Below are 23,923 nucleotides of genomic sequence, written 5' to 3'. Positions count from 1 at the left end.
GGCCTAGCCGCTCCACGGCATGTGGGATCCTCCCGGCCCGGGGCACGAACCCGAGTCCCCTGCATCGGCAGGCGGACTCTCAATCACTGCGCCACCAGGGAAGCCCTGAGCTGCGTTTTAAAGAGATGAAAAGGAAATGCTTCACAGGCAGACAGAGCCACAACTGTAAAGGCTGAATTCTAAAGGGAGAGTGGGCAGTTTGCAGTTAGAGTCTGGATCATGGGGCCTGAGTCACCTAGCAAGTTATTTTTGTATCTTGGGGCCTTGGTTTCCATTATTATAAGAATAATGATATTGTAATTCTATTCTAAGACTCAATGTTCCTACCCTATCTCACTTTTAATATTTCTCAATTTAAGACGTATCTTACAATTGACACCCCAAAATGCTTGCTTTATCACAGGGCAAAGAAAAATTGTGACAGCGTTATCACTAACTAGGTATATGTAAATTTAGCCATCCACAGAAAGATGTTCATTTGATAATTAGCTTAGTTATTTGCATTGAGGGTGCCATGCAGTTGAATTTTAATCTGAATCTCAAAGTGTCATGTTAGGTGCCTTCCAAAAGGTTACATTGTGTTGAGTCATTGAAACAATAAGATATCGTATACACAGATTAGTTGTCATGCGTACGGAATACAATTAAATGTAGAAATGGCCAACTCTCTAAATTTGACACAGAAGTTACAAATCTAGAAGAGGTTGTTTTGACTAACTGAAGTGTCTGAGGACACTGAATGTTTAACTGCCAAATAGTTTCTAGTTATTAAGAGAAGCTGTGTAGATTCTAGGGCTATGCAATTCAATTAAAAAAAGAAACCAAGTTTATAAACAAAGAAGAAACATATATAATGCTCGTATATTCTTTGAAATGTCTCAAAAGTATGCTGTTACTTTCTAAAGGTGATGAAGAGATCAAGATATAACCATACGTTATGAAAAACAGCATGCCATCATGCTATACTTAACCAGATGGTCAAAAGGGTTATTATATAAGACTTTAGGCAGTGGAAGTGAGAAGACTTAAACCTAACTTCTGCTTATGGTACTGAAGAAGAAAGCGGTACAATTATGATAATAACCAACATTAACTGAATGATTACTATGTGGCACTGTTGACTTGAGTTCTTATCTGTTCAGCCTCAGGACACTCTGTCAGATCAGTGGTATTATCTTCATTTTGCAGTGAGAAAGCTAGCAGGCAAATCCAGGAAGTTTACCTCCAGAGCCACTATGCTGTTCTAACCCTCCCTGTGCATTTTTACAGGTATGGTTTTTAGGTTGAGTTTAGAAGTATATACTTAAATACAATGTATCCATGGTACTTTTTACTTACATGCCATGAGTCCGTGGCATCTAAGAATCAGAAGTAGGGGATTGTGGGATTATTGTGGGGATCAGAAGATGAGTATCTTACAGTGGCTCCTAGAAAAATCGTGTATCAGAGGGCAGGTGTTGCAAGTTGAGTAAATGAGCCTGCATTTTCAGAATCCTATCATCTTAGAACTGGCAAAGGCTACTGAGAGAAAGGCGTCAGTAAGGAGGAATGTTTTCTGTGGTTTTGAGAACGGTTCCTCCACACAAAACGCCCTGCCTCCCCCATCTGTCTAAATCCTTCTGATCTTTCCATGCCCACCCCAAATGCCAGCTCCTTCTGAAAGTAGTCTCTGGTTATATGAAAATATATATCAATACATGGGAGATACTTTCAAATTATTACGTGATGAAGCCGGTAAGTGAAAGACGGATTTTATCATTAAAGTTACCCTCGCTCCTCTCCTGGCCTCGGTTTCTCTAAACTGAAAGTAAGTGGTGGCTTAGACCATCTCTTCCTTTTATAATCTCTACTCTTTTACCCTTTTCAGATTTCTGCCAAAGCTGCCTTGAAATGCAACTCTCCTTCCTCAGACCTGCAGGCGGCGGCTCCTCCTTGTTGGCAGCTCAGCAGGGCGGGGCTGGAGAAGCAGGAGAAGAGGCGGGGGCTCCGGGGGAAGCGCGGCGCGCAGCCACGTGACTTCCTTCCCAAGGAGCCTCAGCAGCCGGCCTCCCAGCAACCGGTTCGTCCCGCCTAACGACGCCCGCGCATTCTGGTTGGCCCTCGGGACGTATTTGGCAAGGAGGCTCCCACGGTCGCGCCGCTCATTGGCTCCCGCTACCGTCGCTCAGGCGCGTTGCCCGAGCGCCCGCAGGCGGTGCTACCGGAAGCCCCTCCCATTGGCCGTCGTGTTCGTGGCTGGCTGGCTGGGGCTGTCACTCCGGGTCGTTTCCCTGAGGTCGGTCCTCTGCTGGGGGCGGGAGGAAGAGGGGCAGGACTGGGGCCTGACGAGCCGTAGCTGCCGCCGCTGTCTTCGCGGCTGCTATGACCAGCGGGCGAGGCGCCCTCCGCAGCTCTGCGCAGCGCTAGTCGCGGCCGTGCGCCAGCCGTAGCCGTCTGGGTCCCCAGCGCAGCCGCTCCCGCGGCTCCCTCGGCTCTTCCAGCGCCGCTTGCGAGACGAGGCGGAGGCAGGATGAAGATGACGGTGGATTTCGAAGAGTGTCTGAAGGACTCGCCCCGCTTCAGGTAGCCGACGCGGCCGCCTGGCGCCGGCCCGGCGTCACCCGGAGGTGCCTCCCCCGGCGGTGGGGGCGTGAAAGGCAGACCGCGGAACGCGCGGGAGGCCCCGTAGTCCGCGCCCTCCGACGGGGCAGGCTGCGGATGCCGTCGCTCCCGACCCGGAGAGGGCACGACAGCCCCGACTAGCCCTTCGTGAGGGGCGAGGCTGAGCCAGAGGAGGATGTTGCCTCCTTATCCCCCTTCCTTGCTCTCTGCCCGGGGCGGAGCGCCCGAGAGGCGGGGCGCACCAGCTCCGGGGAACTGGGATGCAGCCGCGTCCCCGAAGACTCGTGCCCTTTGCGGTGCGCGCTCTCGTCCCCTTCCTCTTGCCGCTCGTCCTTTCCCCTTCCTTCCGCTGCTTCTTCGTTTCCACCCCCACCCCAGCCCCTCTTTGAGGGAGCTTGCAGGGCACCCTCCTGCAGTTCACTTAGTTCCTTTTACCCCGAGGGTGAAGGAGTGGGGGGCGAACTGGGATGTTGATTTATGCTGCTGGCGTGTCTCCTGCCTGGGGGGGGTCTCCTCGGAAGGCGCTGGCGGTTGATTTTGCACGGGAGTCGGGGATGGGAGTCCTTTGACCAACAGCATTCTGTCCACCTTGGTCCGAGACTATAGGCTTTTCTTTACACCTAAGCTCTTTGGAGGGGCACTGCTGTCGAGAGGTACCGGGCTGAGGGGTGAGGACTAGGAGAAACAGTGCATTTCTGTTTTGAGAACGGAAGTAGGAGGGCCCTGAAGATGGCATTTCTGTTCCTCTTCCAGCAGCGTCGGCCCGGGAGGGCCCCCATCACCGTCGGATGCTCCCGGTGGATCTGTCACATAAACTGACGTGGTGGCGCTCCGATTCACATGGGCTGGCCACCTTGCCTTGAGAGAGGCGGCAGTCCTGAGGGTGTCCAGAGCACAGACTCTTTCGGTTTCGGGCATCGTAGGAAACTCTTGAATTGTTTTGGAGAATGGAGTTTTGCTAGGTTGTGTTTTACAGTGCATTTATAGGGCTGTCCTTAGGCCTTAAAAATAAGGCCTTTAGAACTTCCGTTAGATAGTGACATGTCTTGAAAGCGTACCCTGAGCATTGATGTGTGTGTGCCGGCTGATCTCTAGGCCAAGCCTGGGTTGTAAATTCTTGCATCCTCTGCCTGGGAACTAACTGTTCTCATCGTTATCACTGTTAATTTCATTTGCCATTTTCTTTTCAGTGAAAAGCAAAGAAAACTATTGTAAAACTAAGGAACTCCTACTTCTAAGAGAATGTCCTTTGATTTTTTTTTGTTTGTTTTTTGGTGTTAATTTTATTTGGGCTATTGCTTGTAAAAACGTACACCTGATTTGATTGTTGTTGTTGGTATTAGTTTTTAAAACTTACATTGTGCGTGATTTGATGGACTCAGAGGAGATACAAATGGATTGTTTAAGACAGCTTTGCAAGTTAGATTCCAGGACTGTGTGGCAAAGGAAGTAATTTTTAAAGTGTACCTTAAAAAGTTCTACTTTTTTGGTGAAATTGTTGTTAATATTACTGGGTAACGAGGTAATCATGGCACTTTTTACCTAGAGAATGTGGCTTTGTGCTCAGTTTGTTTCACAGTTTAAATTTCATTAAAAAAAAAAAAGTTGAGAGAAGTGATTTGGAAATGCTTCTAATCCCTGGTGTTGGTCACAAACCATGTGCTGTCTTTGTTTTTAAAATAAAAGAATCATTGAATGTAAAATAAGAGGAAAAGATACTGATTAAGTCGTATGGAATATTATAGTGAACGTTTGTTAGACTTGAATGTAATTTATATTCTATATTAATTAGGATGTTAGGGATTTTCTAGAGTTGTTTCCGGTATTCCAGTTGCTGTTGGCTGCAAATTGTGAAGACAAACCAAGATTCAGAGAACTCTAATATCTTGTATACATTTGTGAGACTAGATTAAATTTGCAATAGAGGCAAGAATGCCAGGAAGTAAAAGTCTCATCATTCACACTTCTAATTTTTACAGTTTTCCTATAATCCCATTACTGTGTAGGTTTCTATAGCATTTGAAAATAATGTTTCAGAAGTCTTTTTATTCACATGCCTTATGTATAAGTGAAACTTTTAAAAGCATTGTGCACTTTATGAGTGATATATTGAAGTGTTTGTATCAAAAGAGAAGATTTGTGGCGGCTGGGCTTGTTTTTTTGAGAGCAAGGCAGCTGTACTATTTATTCCTTGTAGTGTCCTGATCTATTGTGCTGCTTTAAATCTAATTCCTATTTTTATTATCCTTCACAAATGAATCTTGTGGCGTTTAAGTCTGGTATGTGGACATAACTGCCTTGAATGTTGTAGAATCAATGTAAATGGCAGCTCTTGCTGAAGAAAAATTTCATCAGTGTTCAAGCTTCAGACATTAATTTTCCTATTAAATTGGTAAGGAAACAGGAAGACTGGTTGAAATAGGGAGAGAAGGATGTTGCAGTTGCAACATTGTTTTTAGTAATTTGAATAGTCCGTGGTTACTTTTACATTACTGTGAACATTTTGTTTTGTTTTTAGATTGGAAGGCACATTTCATTGTGTAATTTTGGGTTCCCTTCTTAGTTTTTAAAAAACCAGTCTAAAGGTGAAAATCTTGTTCATTTAAAATCTGCAGGAAGTGAATGCATCTAAGTGTACATTTCTAAAGTGGGAATTATCCATTTTGACCAACATTTGTTGAAGAAGTTTGAACTTGTTTGGGCCCTAAACTGTAAATTTATAAAATTTTAATAAAAATTGTGCTTTTTCCTTTATATAAACATATGGTTCACTCAGGAAGTGAAATTTTGTTTGAAACAAAAAGTTGAATTAGTGCTTTTTTTTTTTTTTTTTTTTACAGTCCAGGTCTTATTTTCTTTACACCCATCGTGCCATGAATTCATAGGGAATGGGCTCCAACAGTTCAGGCTTCTTTCCGTTGGTTCTCACGAAGTGTGCTTCTCTGGGTGGAGCTGGCTGGCGCTTCAGTTGAACCCAATTACCTTTCTCTTTGGCTTCCTTCTTTTTCTGATCATTTTCCTTCACCCGTTTCAGGAAGCTATCTCGGCTCTTAGAATGCTTAATATGCTCGATACGCACATTAATTCTCTTGGCGAGAATCTTGCCCTTAACTTGTTTGTTTACAATGATGCCAACAGCATGCTGGGTAACATTGTAGACTCTCCCAGTTTTGCCATGGTAATATTTGTGGGGCATTCCTTTTTGAACAGTGCCCATTCCCTTGATATCTACAATATCACCTTTCTTGTAGATTCGCATGTATGTGGCCAAAGGAACAACTCCATGTTTTCTAAAAGGCCTAGAGAACATGTAGTGGGTGCCCCTCCTCTTTCCCTTTGTGTTGGTCATTTTGGCGAATTACTGGAAGATGGCGGTTCCGCTAGTGCTTTTTTATTTTTATTTTTTTTGCGGTACGCGGGCCTCTCACTGTTGTGGCCTCTCCCGTTGCGGAGCACAGGCTCCGGACGCGCAGGCTCAGTGACCATGGTTCACGGGCCCAGCCGCTCCGCGGCATGTGGGATCTTCCCGGACTGGGACACGAACTCGTGTCCCCTGCATCGGCAGGCGGACTCTCAACCACTGCGCCACCAGGGAAGCCCCTGCTAGTGCTTTTTTTTTTTTTTTTTTTTAATTATTTATATTTTGGCTGCTTTGGGTCTTAGTTGTGGCACGTGAGACCTTTTGTTGTGGCGTGCAGGCTCTTCCTTGCGGTGCACCAACTTCTCTCTAGTTGTGGCGTGCGGGTTTTCTCTCTCTAGCTGTGGCACGTGGGCTCCAGGGCTCGTGTGCTCTGTAGCTGTGGGGCGTGGGTTCCCGAGCGCGTGGGCTCTGTAGTTTGCAGCACGCGGGCTCTCTCGTTGAGGCACGCGAGCTCAGCAGTTGGCGGGCTTAGTTGTCCCGGGGCGTGTGGGATGGAACCGGAGTTCCCTGCCTTGGAAGGCAGATTCTGTACCACTGGACCACCAGGGAGGTCCCAAGTGTTTTGACTTGTGGAAGATTTTTGCTCTAATTCATTCCTCAGATATAAAAATATTGAGTCTTTATCTGGTACATTTATTTTTTATCCTTAACAATGTTTATTTTGCACTGATCTGAAGGTTTTTTGTTTGATTCTATTTCAGATATCCTTGTTCAACAACTTAGGATAAAAATCTTAAAAAGATGTTTTAGGGTGAAAGATTTTAATGGTTGAAAGACATTGGAATAAATAAATAAATGCACACATAGTGTGTGCACGTGCACACACATACATATAATGTTTTGCTCTTAAGCTGGTGCCAATCCTGGCTGGTTTGCCTCTTTACCTTCCATATTTAGAACCGGTATACACTCTTAACAATTGGTACTTTATATACATGGAAATACAGTGGGCAAGAGATGAAGCAAAATGTGTTTTTATTTCAGAAGTGGTAGAATGGCATTATAAAGTATCAATAGTTTTATCATGAACCAAAATACAGGAACCCAGCTACTCCTCATTGCAGCTTCTAATTCCTCATTTAATGTAGTACCAGCATAAGTTGAAATAAGGAAGAACAAGCTTTTATAACATACCAGACCTTATACTAGATGCTTTTATAGCTACCATCTCTTTTAATACTAAAATATATTACGATGTAGGAATTACTATCTTTGTTTTTAAAATGTTTAAAAATTACCAAACTGGATATTTTGAGAAGTTAAACTGACTTTTTTAAAAAAAATTTTATTTATTTTATTTTTGGCTGCGTTGGATCTTTGTTGCTGTGTACGGGCTTTCTACGGTTGAGGAGAGCGGGGGCTACTCTTCGTTGCAGTGTGCGGGCTTCTTCGTTGCAGTGTGCGGGCTTCTCATTGTGATGGCTTCTCTTGTTGCGGAGCACGGGCTCTAGGCACGCAGGGTCAGTAGTTGTGGCACGTGGGCTTAGTTGCTCTGCGGCATGTGGGATCTTCCCAGACCAGGGCTTGAACCCGTGTCCCCTGCATTGGCAGGCGGATTCTTAACCACTGCGCCACCAGGGAAGCCCAAACTGACTTCTTAATGGTGGACTTTCAAGTGGTGGACTTGGAAGTGAATTCACTCTTTTACTCCATCTCTTGAGCCACAGGCTTTATTGCATTAATTAAATTTGCATTAAGTGTGCAAATTTAATACAGAAGTTTAAAATTTTATACAGAAGTTTAAATTTATACAGAAGTTTAAATTAAATTTTATACAGAAGTTTAAAAATTGGCATTCGTGTATTCCCTAGAAAAGTGTTCCCATTCCCATTATTATAGGATATTTTCTATTTTTAGCAATTTTTAGTTTCATGTAATGCAGCTGGATTTAGTTTTGAGTGTGGGAGATAATCCTATTTTATTTTCTTCCTAATGGAAGCCCTTGTCCTAATACCTTTTATTGAATAATCCATCCTTTCCCCATTGATTTAAAATTATACACATACGTGCATATACATATATGTATACGAACCTGGGTCTTTTTCTGGATTCTACTCTTTTCTACCAATGTAATTTTTTGTTCTCTTGCAAATATTGTTAATATATTAGTTGTAAAATTTTATAGTATGTTATGATATCCAGTGGGACAAGTTTTCCTTTGTTACTGTTTTTTCCAAAAATTTAATGGCTGTTCTTGAATATTTTGTCTATATAATAGCTTCTTCAGTTCCAGAAGAGGTTATGTCTTTCTATGTATTTTGGCCTTATTTATTTAAAACTTTTTATTATGTAAAATTTCAATGATGATCCAACTACATGCTGTTTATTAGAGAAATACTTTAGATTCAAAGATACAAATAGATTGAAAGTAAAAGGATAGAAAAAGATAAACAGTGCAAGCAGTACCTAAAAGAGAGCTGGAATGGCTATACTAATATCAGATAAAATAGACTTTATGACAAAAATTACTAAAGATAAAGGATGTTTTTTAATGATAAAAGAGTCAATCCATCAGGAAGACATATACTTATAAACATATGCACTTAGTATAGCCTCAAAATACATGAGGCAAAAATTGACAGAATTCAAGGGAGAAATAGAAAATCCAACAATAATAGAGACATAAATACTTTCAATAATGGGTAGAACAACTAGCCAGATGGTCAACAAGGAAATAGAAGATGTGAATAACACTATAAACCAAAAAAAGATTTAATAGATATCTATAGAACACTTCATGCAGCAGTAGCAGAATTCATATTTTTCTCCAGTTCACATGAATACATTTTCTAGCACGGACTGTATATTAAGGCATTAAACAAGCTTCAGTAAATTCAGAAGGATTGAAATCATGAAAAATATGTTCTTTGGCCACAATGGAATGAAATTAGAAGTCAGTAACAGAAAGAAATCTGAAAAATTTATAAATACTTGAAAATTAAACAACACATTCCTAAATAACTAGTGGGTCAAAGAGGAAATCACAAGGAAATAAGGAAATACTTTCAGACAAATGGAAACAAAAATACAACATGCTAAACTTATGGGATGCAGCTGAAGCAGTGCTTAGAGTGAAATTTATACCTACAAACACCTATATTAAAAAGAAGAAAGATCTCAAATCAGTGATCTAACCTTCCATCTTAAGAAACTACAAAAAGAATAGCAAACTAATGTCAAAGCAGGGAAAGGGAGGAAATAAAAAAGACTAGAGCAGAAATAAATGAAAATGGAGACTAGTACAACAACTAGAGAAAATCAGTGAAACCAGAAGTTGGTTATTCATAAGGATCAACAAAGCTGACAAGCCTTTAGCTAGACAAAGGAAAAAAAAGGAGAAGACTCAAATTTCTAGATTCAGGACAGAAAGAGGGGACATCATTGCTGTCTTACAAAAATAAGAGGGAGTATGAGAGAATACTATGCAGAATACTCAGACAATAAATTAGTTAAGCTAGATGAAATGGATATATTCCTAGAAAGACACAAACTACTGAAAATGGCTCAAGAAGAAATAGAAAATTTGAATAGACATGAGATTGAATTAGCAATCAAAAAGCTTCCTGAAAAGAAAAGCCCAGTGACTTCCCTGGTGGCGGAGTGGTTAAGAATCCGCCTGCCAATGCAGGGGACACGGTTTCGATCCCTAGTCTGGGAAGATCCCACATGCTGTGGAGCAACTAAGCCCATGTGCTACAACTACTGAGCCTGTGTTCTAGAGCGCACGTGCTGCAAATACTGAAGCCTGCATGTCTAGAGCCTGTGCTCCGCAACAAGAGAAGCCACCGCAGTGAGAAGCCCATGCACTGCAACCAGGAGTAGCCCCTGCTTGCCACAACTAGAAAAAGCCCACGTGCAGCAAGAAGACCCAATGCCGCCCAAAAGAAAAAATAAAAGAAAACCCCAGGCCAAAATGGCTTCACTGATGAATTCTATCAAATATTTAAAGATGAATTAACAACAGTCCTTCATAAACTCTTCGAAGAAACAGTAGGAACGAAGTGTCGCTTCCCAACTGATTTATGAGGCCAGCATCACCTTGCTACCAAAGCCAAAGATATCACAAGAAAATTACATACCAATATCTGTTATGAATACAGGTATTAAAATCCTCAACAAAATATTAGCAAACCAAATATAGCAATATATAGAAAGGATGGTACACCATGACCAAGTGGGATTTATCCCAGGAATACAAAAATCAATCAATGTAGTAAACTGTATTAATAGAACAAATGATGCAAACCACATAACCATCTTGATACAGAGAGAGCATTTGACTAAATCCAGCCCACTTTCATGATGAAAATACTCAGTAGTGATGAACTGGGTGATTGGGATTGACATGTATACACTGATGTGTATAAAATTGATGACTAATAAGAACCTGCTGTATAAAAAAATAAATAAAATTCAAAGATTAGAAAAAAGAAAATACTCAATAAACTAGGAATAGAAAAATTCCTCAACCTGATAAAGGATATGTATAAAACACTCTCAGCTAACATCATACTTAATGGTGAAAGACAAAGTTTTTCTCTAAGATCAAGAGAAAGTCTGTTCTTCCCACTTCTGTTTAGCAGTGTAGTGGAGGTTGTAGCCAGAGCAATTAGGCAAGAAAGAAAAATAAAGGCATACATATAAGAAAAGAAGTAGTAAATCCATCTCTACTTTTAGATTATATACAGTTGTCTCTTGGTATCCATGGGGATTGGTTCCAGGACCCCCATGGACATCAAAATATGTGAATACTTGGGCTTCCCTGGTGGTGCAGTGGTTGAGAGTCTGCCTGCTGATGCAGGGGACGCGGATTCGTGCCCCAGTCTGGGAGGATCCCACATGCCGCGGAGCGGCTGGGCCCGTGAGCCATGGCCACTGGGCCCGTGCGTCCGGGGCCTGTGCTCTGCAACTGGAGAGGCTACAACAGTGAGAGGCCCGCGTACTGCAAAAAAAAAAAGAAGAAAAAAGTGAATACTCAAGTTCCTTGCATAAAATGGTGTAGTATAGTCAACCCTCTTTATCTGCAGGTTCTGCATCCAAGGATATGGAGGGCTGACTGTATCTAGTACATAGAAAATCTTAAGGAATGCACAAAAGTCAGAACTAATAAGTTCAACAAGGCCGTAGGATACAAGATCATTGTCAGAATATACCACAGTTTATTTATGCATTCACCTACCAGAGGACATCTTGGTTGCTTCCAGGTTTTGGCAATTATGAATAAAGCTGCTATATACATTTGTATGCAAATTTTTGTGTGGACATAAGTTTTCCACTCATTTGGGTAAGTACCAAGGAGCACAGTTGCTGGGTTGTATGGTGAGTATTGCCAGAGTATATTTAGTTTTATAAGAAACCCCCAAACTGTCTTCCAAAGTGGCTGTGCCAGTTGCATTCTCAAGAGCAATGAATGAGAGTTCCTGTTGCTCCACCTTCTCACCAGCATTTGGTGTTGTCAGTATTCTCGAGTTTAGCCATTCTTGTAGGTGTGTAGTGGTATCTCGTTTTAATTTGCATTTCTCTGATTACGTATGATGTGAGCTTATTTGCCGTCATGTGCTTATTTGCCATCTGTATATCTTCTTTGTTAAGGTGTCTTTTAAGGTCTTTGGCCCATTTTTTAATTGGGTTGTTTGCTTTCTTATTGGTTTTTAAGAGTTCTTTGTATATTTTGAAGAACAGTCCTATATTAGATATGTATTTTGGAATTTTTTTCCCCAGTCTGTTGTTTGTCTTCATTTTCTTGATTCCCTTTATTTTTGATATGGAAATTTCCTCTGTCTTTCATATATTGGGTTTACTGTTCTTGATTTTCATGTTGTTGCTTTTTCTATTTACTTATTTTTGTAGTGCGCAGTTGCCACTACCCTCCCTTGAAAAGGTGCATTTTTTTTTTTTTTCCTTTTAGACTTTAGCTGTTTGGAAATGTTTGTAGGTTTGTAGATTGAAACGATTTTCTCTCAGAATTTGCAGGCATTGCTCTATTTTCTTCAGGTTTTCAGTGTTGTTGTTGACATGTGATGCTGTTTTTATTTCCTGATTCATTTTTTGTCCCTGAAGTTTTTTTAGATTTTTTCTTTACTACTGGTATTCTGAAATTTCATGATGATGTGCCTTTGGGTGGGTCTTTTTAATTTATTGTCTTGGACATGTACTTTCAATCTGAAAACTCATGTGTTTTAGTTCTGAGGAATCTTATTATTTCTTTGGTAGTTTCTTTTCCTCTTTTTTAACCTGTTATTTTTATATTCATATTTTGAATGAATCCTCTAATTTTCTTTTTTCTCCCTTTTTCTATTTCTTTGTCTTTTTGTTCTACTTTCTGGATGATATATCCAAATTATTTACTAATCCTAGTTTTCAAGAATTCTTTCTTACTGTGAATATTCCTTTTTAATGTCAACCCATTCTTCAAGAGCTTTCCTTGTACGTCTGAAGAAATTAGTCATAGTCAACAATTTTTTTTCCTCTCTGAATTACCTTTCCTCTAAGGTTTTTGTTTGTTTGTTTGTTGTTTGTTTTGGTCTCCTTTTAGAAGTTTTCCTTAATGTGTTTCTGTTGACCCTTGGCTCTCTGTTTACATCAAAGAATGAGGCACTTAAAAAGTTATTGGAAGTATGGTATATTTTGTTACAGCTTGTTGACTGGTGAGTTTCTCTACAGGGCAGTATTTTCATTGGGACCACTCCCAAATGTCAGTATCTTTAGGTCTTTTCTTATTTATCTGACATGTCCTTAAAGAGCCATCTTCTGCCTGGTAGGTAGAGCATAAGTGCTGAATTTCAGGGAACTGAGCTAGGGAAGGGGTTGCGGAAGGGCTGTGGGGTAGAGACTTCTCACTGGAGTTTCTCTCTCATAGGGAATTTTTAACTGAGTTTTAATCAATACTTTTGATTTAATTATGTAAACCTTTACAGAAAATAAAGCTCCCATCTTTTGTCAGGGTCAGGGAGGGGTAGTCATATCAGGTTGGAGGAGTAGAATGAGGATCTGAAGAGTTTGGTTGCTCCTTATGAGTATAAGATTTCAACTAATCCTGTTTTCACCCTCCCACCTCCTCCCACCTCCATCCCGGTATTTTGAGACATATGACATCTTCATGCCTCTAACCATTAGGGGATTCTGTATTGTGGATCTTCTTGCTTGACATTGGCTTCACAAGTGTACTTTGAAGACTTAGGTTTTGGCATTTTCTGGTCTGAGTTACTGTTGTTTTATTTGCCTTTCAGATTCCAGAATTGTGTGGCTACTGTTATTGCTTCTGTTCTTTGTCCTGTGTATTAACCCACCTTACTTTTCTGTCATTTTAATTGGATTTTTTTTTTTTTTTGCGGGCCTCTCACTGTTGTGGCCTCTCCCGTTGTGGAGCGCAGGCTCAGTGGCCATGGCTCATGGGCCCAGCCGCTCCGCGGCATGTGGGATCTTCCCGGACCGGGGCACGAACCTGTGTCCCCTGCATCGGCAGGTGGACTCTCAATCACTGCACCACCAGAGAAGCCCTTAATTGGATTTTTTGAGAAAATGGAGGTAAATGGATGTATTTGATCTGCTGTTGGTATGCAAAGCATAATTGCTACTGGAGAACACTCTTTTAGGGTAGTGAATGTGGACCAAGTATGTGAGCTCTGGAGGTTGATTACCTGTTTGACTGCTTTTTCACTTACTCGTTGTGAGATCTTGGGTAGGTTTCTTACTTTTACCTAGGCTCAGTGAGAACAGTACGGCATTACTGAGAATTCAAAATGCTTTTCACCGAAGTAGGTGGGGAGTACCCACTTAATAATGCTAATTTCCCTTCCTCTTTCTCTTGTATCCTTGAAGAGAAGCTTGGATGATTTAGTTAAGGATGCAGGCATTCCCACGTGGAAATAATAAGCTATCGGTTGGAAGCATCTAGAATGCATGAAGGATTAGGCATGTTACTTGTAAATATGAAAATCATCTGTGTTGTGGATGATGAAACAATAAAAGTAGATGGACAGACTTCACTTTGTAGGAGAGCAGTAAAGGTCTTTAAAAAGGGCCATATGTAGATTTTATGTGTAGAGTATTTAAGAAGGAAGAGTGAGCAAAAGAAGAATAGGAGGACAAAAAACAACTGAGGACACAGTGCCTTAAGGATTTAAATCCTGAATGATGACAGAGCAAAGGATAAGTGAACTGAGAGGTTGTAGAAGAAAACTACTATGAAGAAATGTACGTGTTTACTCCAGAGTACATGAAATCTGTTTCCATTGAATTGTATCTAGGATTTGGAGGTTAGACAGATGAGAAGCAATGCAAGTTAAACCTCTATAAAGATCTGGGTAAATGAGTACATGAAGAAATTCTCATAGAAGGAATTAACTTGATTGTAATCTTGTAGTAATTTGTACCTGAAATACGTCAGGATTCTTTATTGAAATATAATCAGTTTTTCTGTTTAAAGTTTTTATATTTTCTGTGATGCCACAGACATACTCAAATTTAAATATAAATTTTTCACTGCTTAAAAAGTTATAGTTCAGTGCTGAAGTGTAAAAAAAATGGTAAAATAGTTTAACCAAAGGCAGGCAATGGAGAATGGGCATTACTGTTGCAGGAAGGGGGACCCCTTCCAGGGCACGAGAGTGGGCTCTTGTCTAACACTCGGAAATGAATTGTCCGAGGAGACACATATGCTGACATAAAGCAAGAGACTTTATTGGGAAGGGGCATCCGGGTGGAGAGCAGGAGGGTAAGGGAACCCAGGAGGACTGCTCTGCCACGTGGCTTGCAGTCTCTGTTTTTACGGTGATGGAATTAGTTTCTGGGTTGTCTCTGGCCAATCATTCTGACTCAGGGTCCTTCCTGGTGGTGCATGCATCGCTCAGCCAAGATGGATTACAGCGAGGAGGATTCTGGGAGGCTGGCAGGGCATATGGACTGGCATCACCTTTTGACCTTTACTGAATTCTTCTGGTTGGTGGTGGCTTGTTAGTTCCATGTTCCTTACCAGGACCTCCTGTTGCAAGATAACTCATTGGTGCCTGGCCAGGGTGGGCAGTTTTAGTCAGTGGTTCCCCTAACACTAGGACAATTAATATCAAGGATTTAACTTTGTATGTAGTCTAGAGTCACTTTTAGACAAAGATGTGAGCAAGTGTGTATACTTTTAAAGTTGACTCATATAAAATTAAAGTTGATGGGACTAATTTTAGTTTTTTAGTTCTAGCCAGAAGTGTGTGTGTTTTTTTTTTTTTGGCTGCACCTTGGGGCTTGTGGGATCTTAGTTCCCTGACCAGGGATTGAACCCAGACCCTTGGCAGTGAAAGAGCAGAGTCCTAACCACGGTACCGCCAGAGAATTCCCCATGTTCATTTTTAAATAAACAAAACTTTTCCTTTTTTAAAAAATAGTTTTTTGTTTTTTTTTTTTTTTTGCTGTACGCGGGCCTCTCACTGTTGTGGCCTCTCCCGCTGCGGAGCACAGGCTCCGGACGCGCAGGCTCAGCGGCCATGGCTCACGGGCCCAGCCGCTCCGCGGCATGTGGGATCCTCCCAGACCGGGGCACGAACGCGTGTACCCTGCATCGGCAGGCGGCCTCTCAACCACTGCGCCACCAGGGAAGCCCTAAAAAATAGTTTTTAACTTGGAGATAATGTTTTACTTTGATTTTCAATTTTCTGTTCAAAGGGAGGCTTTATAGTAAGTTAAAAATCCATTTCTATGAATTTTCAAATGAAAGTATTTAAACTAATATAATAATAAAGAGACTAGATTTTATTGGTTATGGTCAGGTAATAGTTTTATATGAATAAAATGAATTAAGATACTTCCTAGCACACTTATCATTTAATTTGAAGACCTCTTTTGGCATTTCTTTCAGGTTTTATGGGCTGGCTAAGAGCCACCTCTGTTTGTCTGAAAAAGGCTTTGTTTTTCTTTGATGTTAGAAGGCTATTTTCCCAAAGCATAGAATAGTAGGTTGGCTTTTTTCTTAAAGCACAATGTCATTTCATTGTCTTTTGTTTATGTTTTTTATGTTTTTATCATTTATGTTACAAGTTTGTCTTATTGTTGCTCTTTGGAGCATAATGTGTCTATTTTCCTCTGGCTGCTTTTAAGATTTTTTTCTTTGACTGGTTTTCAAGCAGTTTTACCATGATGTGTAGGTGTGGTTTCTTTCATATTCATCCTGCTTGGGGCTTGTAGGGTTTCTTCAATACATGGGGTTTGTAGAGAATCTTTCATCCATTTGTAAAATTCCTGGCTATTATCTCTCCAAATGTTGCCTCTGCTTCACTTCTTCTCTTCTTCTGGGACTCAATTCCACATATGTTAGAATTTTTTTGCTGTGTCTTACATGTCTCTTGTTCTTTTTTGAAATATTCTTCATAGAGAAATAGGATATTTTTATTCATCTGTATTCCCTCATCTTCTGCTGTGTATGAACTGCTGTTAAACCTGTCTGTGGAGTTTTCAGTTGTATCTTTTCACTTTTGGAAACTTCATTTGATTTTCTCTTTTATAGATTCTTATTCTTTGGTGAAAATCGCTAACTTTTCATATGTTTCTTGCAGGTTTTTCTCTAGGTTCATGAATATATTAATTATTGGCACTTTTAAGTCACTAATAAAACCAATATCTAGGTCATCTGTCGGTCTATTTCTATTTGTTTTGTGTTTTCTTTTTGTTGTTATTTAGTTCTTTCTTTTGGTGGGCCCAGTTTTTAACTTAATGCTATACATCATATTTGAAAAACTGTAGATGCTCTGGATGATATTATCTTCCTCCAGAGAGGGTGAATTCTTTCCTTTGTTAGGTAGACAGTGTGACCGATGATCATCCTAGTCCAGTCACTGAATAAGCTTTGTCAGTTTCCTATTGCTGCTTTAACAAATTATCCCAAATTTAGTGGCTTAAAACAACACAAATGTATTATTTTACAGTTCTGAGGGTCAGAGTTTTGATACAGGTCTCATTTAGCTAAAATCAAGGTGTTGGCAGGACTGCATTTCTTTCTAGAAGGTCTAGGGAATAATCTTTATTTTATTTATTTATTTTTTAAAATTTATTTATTTATTTATTTTTGGCTGTGTTGGGTCTTTGTTGCTGCACACGGGCTTTCTCTAGTTGCAGTGAGCGGGGGCCATTCTTCATTGCAGTGTGCCGGCTTCTCATTGTGGTGGCTTCTCTTGTTGCGGAGCATGGGGTCTAGGTGTGCGGGCTTCAGTAGTTGTGGCACGTGGGCTCAGTAGTTGTGGCTTGCGGCTCTAGAGCACAGGCTTAGTAGTTGTGGCTTCCGCGCTTAGTTGCTCCACGGCATGTGGGATGTTCCCGGATTAGGGCTTGAACCCGTGTCCCCTGCATTGGCAGGCAGATTCTTAACCACTGTGCCACCAGGGAAGTCCCAGAATCTTTACTTTTTGACTTTTCTAGTTTCAAAGGGCTGCCCATATTTCTTGATTCATGGCCCCCTTCTATCTTCAAAGCCAGTAATGACTGTGACACTCTCTGTCTCCCTCTTTCCCTTATAATGACTCTGTGGTAACATTGGACTTACCCAGATAATTCCAGGATAATTTCCTCATCTCAAGGTCAGATGATTATCAACCTTAATTCTTTCTGCTGCTTTAATTCACCCAAACAGTGTAACCTAACATCTTCACAGGTTCTGGGGATTAGGATGTTGGCATCATTGGGAGGCCATTATTCTGTCTACCACATTCCACCCTCTGACTCCTAAAGTCTCACCTCTGTCTCACATGCAGAGTTTATTAACCTCATTGCAACTTAAGTCTCATCTCATCTGGGTTGAAATTTTGCCAAAAGTCTCATTTGTGTTTGTTAGTTTACATGTTACCATCTTAAAATCATAGTGCAAAGTTTTGGTAGCTGTGCTATTTTTTTTTTTTTTTTTTTTTTTGCGGTACGTGGACCTCTCACTGTTGTGGCCTCTCCCGTTGCGGAACCCAGGCTCTGGACGCGCAGGCTCAGTGGCCATGGCTCATGGGCCCAGCCGCTCCGTGGCATGTGGGATCTTCCCAGATCGGGGCATGAACCCACGTCCCCTGCATCAGCAGGCGGACTCTCAACCACTGCGCCACCAGGGAAGCCCCAGCTGTGCTATTTTTTATTTAGTAATATGTTATAAATTTTCACTGTTGCTAGGAAGGTTTTATGATTTAAAGAAAATGGTTGTATTATATGTTCTATCAAGATGTTATAGCATAACACTTACTGCTTATTCCTGTTTTCAAAGTGATGATTCCCCCACTTTTCTGGATTATAGATAATGTGATAACTAATAATTTCATGTTACTTTTTTGAGGGTAGACAAATTATCTTGTACAATTTCCCACATTCTGAAATTGTCTGGTTGTTCCCTCTGGATAGACTCAGTTTAAACAATTTTGGCAAGAATACTTGTGAGTGGTGATGTTTCATTTCCATCAGGAAGCCCATGATAGTTGGTCATCTTCCGGTTGATCTCTGGTACCATGGATTGGGAACTAGGGGGAAGAGAGGCTTCTGAATCAAAAGCCTTGAAATGGGAAGGAGCATGATCTTCAAGGAACTAAAAGAGACCAGTGTGGGCTGGAGCAAGTGAGCAAGAGGAACAATGGTAGGAGATGAGAGAGAGAAACAGGGATCATATCATGTTAGGCCTTGTAAGTCATCCATTGTAAGAAGTTTGGATTTTATGATTAGTGCAATAGGAAGCCATTAGAAAGCAGTGGTGAGAGATGATAAGGATTATATTTTTAAAATATTTTGAGTACTGTTCGGAAAATGGGTAGTAGAGGGGCAAGGGTGAATGTGGGGAGAACAGTTAACTAGTTTCCTGCAATGGCTTCCTTATCAGGCTAGGCCAGGCAAGAGATGACTCGGGGAGATAGTAGAGATAATTTTTGTGGTAGAATCAAACAGAATTGCTGTTGAATTGCTTGTCAGGAACAAGAATAAAAAATGACATTTTTACCTTTAGCAACTGGGCGGATAGAGGTATTGTTTGCTGCTAAGGGGAAGGCAAGGGAAGAACAGGTTTTGGGTAAAAAATAAAGAGTTCTATTTTTGTACCTGTTAAGTTTGAGATACCTAGTAGACACCCAGGTGGTGCTGTTAAGTAGAATCGGCACAGAAGTGTAGCCTTTTGTAATTTTACTTTACAAACTGATATGATCTCATCTCATACTCCCTTTTAGATTATAAACTCTTTGGTACAGAGACCACCACTGTCTTCATTTCCTTTCACTCTCAGCATAATACTTTGTGCACAAGTTAGGCTACGGACTTTTATTGCCAAAAATTATGTTCATAAGATAGTCATACATTCTCCATTTTCACATAACATACTATTTTTAGTTTAGAAATCTTTCTGTTATTGTACTATTGATGAATTTGAAAAACTATAAGTAATACGTGACAGCTGCTAGGGCTTGTGTAACTTTTCCTTCACTACATAGTAATTAAATCAAACCAAAATCTTTAGATCCTCTTGGGTAGTTGTTATAATTCTAGAGAGCCTAGTCTTTTCTAGGCTACCAGAATATTTATACTTGGGGTTTATAAGGAAATAGTTAATTTCACAAACTGAACTATTCAGAGAATTAATGCTTATTGTAGTTGTATAGAAAAAATTTTACATATCATATTCTTTTTTATTTTTTTCAGTTTTTAAAAAATTTTCCGCTTCCACCTTGAGAGACTTTGGGCTCTCAGCAGTGAAAGCACGGAGTCCTAACTACTGGACCACCAGGGAGTTCCCTAAAATAACATTATTTTGTCTCCTTGATAAACTCTTAATTTTTCAGCTGACTATCTAGTTAGAATATCTATAACAGTCTTTTGGAAACTGTTGTTCCTTGACAACCTGATTCAGAATGAGATAAATATTAAGGCTCCTTAAGCAATTATAAAATAGTTGTTCTTAAGGTGCGCTTAGTAATCATGAAATCATTGGAGTAAGTATGTTTCTTTAAGATAACCTTTGAAGTGCATGTTGACTTGGGGATATATGATCTTAAAATTTTTATCAGACAGCAAAGGAAACCATAAACAAGACGAAAAGACAACCCTCATAATGGGAGAAAATATTTGCAAACGAATCAACGGACAAAGGATTAATCTCCAAAATATATAAACAGCTCATGCAGCTCAATATTAAAAAAGCAAACAACCCAGTCCAAAAATGGGCAGAAGACCTAAGCAGACATTTCTCCAAGGAAGACATACAGATGGCCAAGAGGCACATGAAAAGCTGCTCAACATCACTAATTATTAGAGAAATGCAAATCAAAACTACAATGAGGTATCACCTCACACCAGTTAGAATGGGCATCATCAGAAAATCTACAAACAACAAATGCTGGAGAGGGTGTGGAGAAAAGGGAACCCTCTTGCTCTGTTGGTGGGAATGTAAATTGATACAGCCACTATGGAGAACAGTATGGAGGTTCCTTAAAAAACTAAAAATAGAATTGCCATATGATCCAGCAATCCCACTACTGGGCATATACCCAGAGAAAACCATAATTCAGAAAGACACGTGCACCCCAGTTTTCATTGCAGCACTATTTACAATAGCCAGGTCATGGAAGCAACCTAAAAGTCCATTGACAGACGAATGGATAAAGAAGATATGGTACATACATAACAATGGACTATTACTCAGCTGTAAAAAGGAATGAAATTGGATCATTTGTAGAGACGTGGATGGATCTGGAGACTGTCATACAGAGTGAAGTAAGTCAGAAAGAGAAAGACAAATATCGTATATTAACGCATGTATGTGGAACCTAGAAAAATAGATAGTACAGATGAACCAGTTTGCAGGGCAGAAAATGAGACACAGATGTAGAGAACAAACATATGGACAGCAAGTGGGGAAAGCGGTGGGGGGTGGTGGTGGTGGTGTGATGAATTGGGCGATTGGGATTGACATGTATACACTGATGTGTATAAAATTGGTGACTAATAAGAACCTGCTGTATAAAAAATAAAATAAAATTCAAAAATTAAAAAAATTTTTTTTATCAGTTTTTACTTTAAATCATGTTCTGGTTATCTACTGCTCTGTAACAAACCAACTTAAAATTTAGTGACTTAAAACAACCATTTTATTTTGCTCATGATTTGTGGGTCAGGAGTTTGAAAAGGTCTTGGCTGGAAGGTTCATCTCTGATCCATGTTATGAAAACTGGGTGGCTGAGGCTGGACCATCCACTTCCAGCGTGGCTTCTTTATTCACATGCCTGACGCCCCTGTGCTTCATGGTCCTTCTGCCGTCTCTTCACATGTCATCTCATTCTTGAGGCCATTTAAGCTACCAGGCTGATTAAGGGCTAAGCCTGGAACAGGTTCAGCATCATTTCCACTGTATTCTGTTAGGGCGGTCACAGGAGTCACCCAGATTCAAGGGAGTGGAGAAATAGACTCTGCATCTTGATGGGGGAATGGCCAGGTCATGTTGCAAATGATCATGTGTGGCCATCTTTGGAAAATATAATCTGCTGCACATTGTATCCAAAAGTGCCTTGGCAATAATGATGAGGAAAATTATAAAGATGCAATAAGATTGCATATTTAAAGCTAAAACGAGCTATTTTTGTCTGTCAAATTGACAGTTTTAAGAGTTCTCATTGCTAGGAAAGGTATAGGGAAACAGTCCTCATACTGTTGGAAAGCGTGTGGTTTGGTAGAGCTTTTGTGAAGGACAAAGTAGTAAAATATCTCAGAATTTTAAAATGCATATGCTTTGATTTACCATTTTTCCATCTAGGAATTTCTCCTAAGGAATAATAGGAAAAGTGTGCAAAGTTATATGAACAAGGATATTTTTCAGGTAAATTTATCACATTATTTATAAGAAAAATTGTGCAAGTAGAATATTGGTTAAGTAGAATACTGTTTAACTATTAAAATATAATGATAACTAACACTTAAAAAGTGCTTTATATTTACTAGGACCATTCTATGTGCTTTATATAACTTGTGCAGTCATGTAGGGCCTCACTCTTAGAAGGGCCCTGTGCTTGGTTTAATGCTCTGTCACTATTTTGAAATTCGTAATTGTTAAACCAGAGGCCTCATTTATTTTTTTCCATTGGTCCCTGCAGATTATGTTGTCATTTCTACTTGTGAACTATGTTTTTATATCTTTAAAAGTTGAAAAAAACCTAGAAGATAATTTTATGACACAATGAAAATTATACAAAATTTAAATTTGTGTTCATAAATAAAGTTTTATTGGAACACATCCATGCTTATTTATTTACATATTATCAATGACTTTTTTGCTACAGCAGCAGAATTGAGTAGTTGGAACAGGGACTGTATGGCTCTCAAAGCTTAATATTTACTATCTGGCTCTATATGGAAACTTTGCCAGTGCTTGCTCTATAGATCTAAACCACTGTTCTATTCTGCCTTTCATAAAAGAATGAGAAATAGATCTCAATTTATGGGGATAATGTCCATGATACATTATGTGAAAAGAAAAAGTGGAATATAGAATATAATTTAGAATGTGTAACATGACACTGTGTATGTCAAAAGGGCTATTAAAAAGTCTGGAAAAGTCTGGAAAACTACTAAAGTATTTTATCTCTGGGAAATAGGAGTATGCTTTCTGGCCATTATTTTTGAAGTTTTGTTTACAAAAATAAGTGCTATTAGTAAAAAAAAAAAAAAAAGATACTATGGGGAAAAGGAGGCAGTACATTCTTTCCCTTCCCCCTTTGCCCCCCACAACTTTTTATTTTAAAAATGTTCAAGCTTACTGAAATGTTGAAAGGATGTACAATGAATACCTATCTAACCTTTATCTAGATCCTCTGGTTGTTAATATTTTGGCACATTTGCTCCCTCTGTCTTACACACACACACACTCACACACACACACACATATACATACAGCATGTACATTTTTATTTATTTATTTTATTCATTTATTTAAAATTTTTTTTTGGCCATGCTGCGCGGCTTGTGGGATCTTAGTTCCCTGACCAGAGATCGAACCCAGGCCCTCGCAGTGAAAGCGCAGAGTCCTAACCACGGGACTGCCAGGGAATTCCCCAGCATGTACATTTATAAAAAAACCGTTTGAAAGTTCAAAATGCATCTTCTAAAAATAAGGACATTCTCCTTCATAACCACCTCTATAACACTAACAGTAATTACACGTTCTAATTTTCCCAATTGTGCCAGTAAGGTCTTTTGTAAGTAGTTTCTTTCCTTTGGTTCAGCATTCAATTAAGGTTCCACACCATTGTAAAGCAATTATACTCTAATAAAGATGATAAAAAAAAAAGGTTCACGCAGTGGATTGCTTTTTCATTACCTTTAGCTGAGTGTACTTTTTTGATTCTTTTAGTCCATTATCTCTCACTGGGGCAACTTACCATTAAGAAAATACTAGATTATTATGGAGCTAGGAGAGGTCTCAGTCATACCTGAGGCCTTGATTTGGGTAAGTGCCAGAACATGCAAGACTTTGTATATCACGTTAAGGATTTTGGTGGATCGCCATAGAAACATAGTGGGAAGCTCTTATAGAGCTATGACATGTTCAGATTTGGATAGTGTATAAAACATTAACTTTTGAGGCAAAATATTTTAGAGTATCACATTTGGTACAAAATGATATAGCCTTGAACATAACTGTAAAAAATACATTTTTGAGACAATCTGGGAAAGTCAAACATGACATGGTTATTAGATACTATTAAGGAATTACTGTTATTAGGTGTGATAGTGATAGAGTTTCTATTAAATTCTTATCAATTAAAGTTTAATTAAAGAATATAACAGCTGGTGTTTTCTTTAAAGTACATCAGCAAAAAAGTAGGATAGGATTACATGAAACAAGAATGGCAAAGTTTTGATAATTGTTGAAACCAGGTGATGGGTATGTGGGAGTGCATCATATACTTCTGTCTA

General features: G+C 39.8%; 2 protein-coding genes across 6 annotated transcripts in view; one reads left to right on the top strand and one right to left on the bottom strand.

Moving 5' to 3' along the window:
- Positions 1–2,054: 2,054 nt before the first annotated feature.
- The window catches only part of ACAP2 (ArfGAP with coiled-coil, ankyrin repeat and PH domains 2), a 164,587-nt gene continuing 142,718 nt past the window's right edge, over positions 2,055–23,923 (top strand). The window contains exon 1 of one of the 5 annotated variants that reach the window (XR_007477632.1): positions 2,055–2,562. Coding sequence is in view for 4 of the 5 variants with exons in the window: in XM_049710469.1 (XP_049566426.1) it covers positions 2,510–2,562 (53 nt within the window). In the remaining variant the exon portion in view is untranslated. The remainder of the gene's footprint in view (positions 2,563–23,923) is intronic. The other 4 variants (XM_049710469.1, XM_049710468.1, XM_004278771.4 and 1 more) reach the window with 4 other exon arrangements.
- LOC105748460 (60S ribosomal protein L21-like) lies at positions 5,447–5,983 on the bottom strand. The gene has a single exon (XM_033403748.2). It carries the CDS (start codon positions 5,948–5,950, stop codon positions 5,459–5,461), a length of 492 nt encoding a protein of 163 aa, XP_033259639.1. The 5' UTR covers positions 5,951–5,983; the 3' UTR covers positions 5,447–5,458.

Source organism: Orcinus orca, chromosome 5 (assembly GCF_937001465.1).
Source record: "Orcinus orca chromosome 5, mOrcOrc1.1, whole genome shotgun sequence".
Taxonomy (NCBI): Eukaryota; Metazoa; Chordata; class Mammalia; order Artiodactyla; family Delphinidae; genus Orcinus; species Orcinus orca.
The sequence above is the reverse complement of the archived record's forward strand: the minus strand, read 5'-3'. Positions and strand labels throughout refer to the sequence as shown.

Coding starts and splice junctions, on each gene's coding strand:
- LOC105748460 (XM_033403748.2), bottom strand. CDS start 5,950: ATGACCAACACAAAGGGAAAGAGGAGGGGCACCCACTACATGTTCTCT.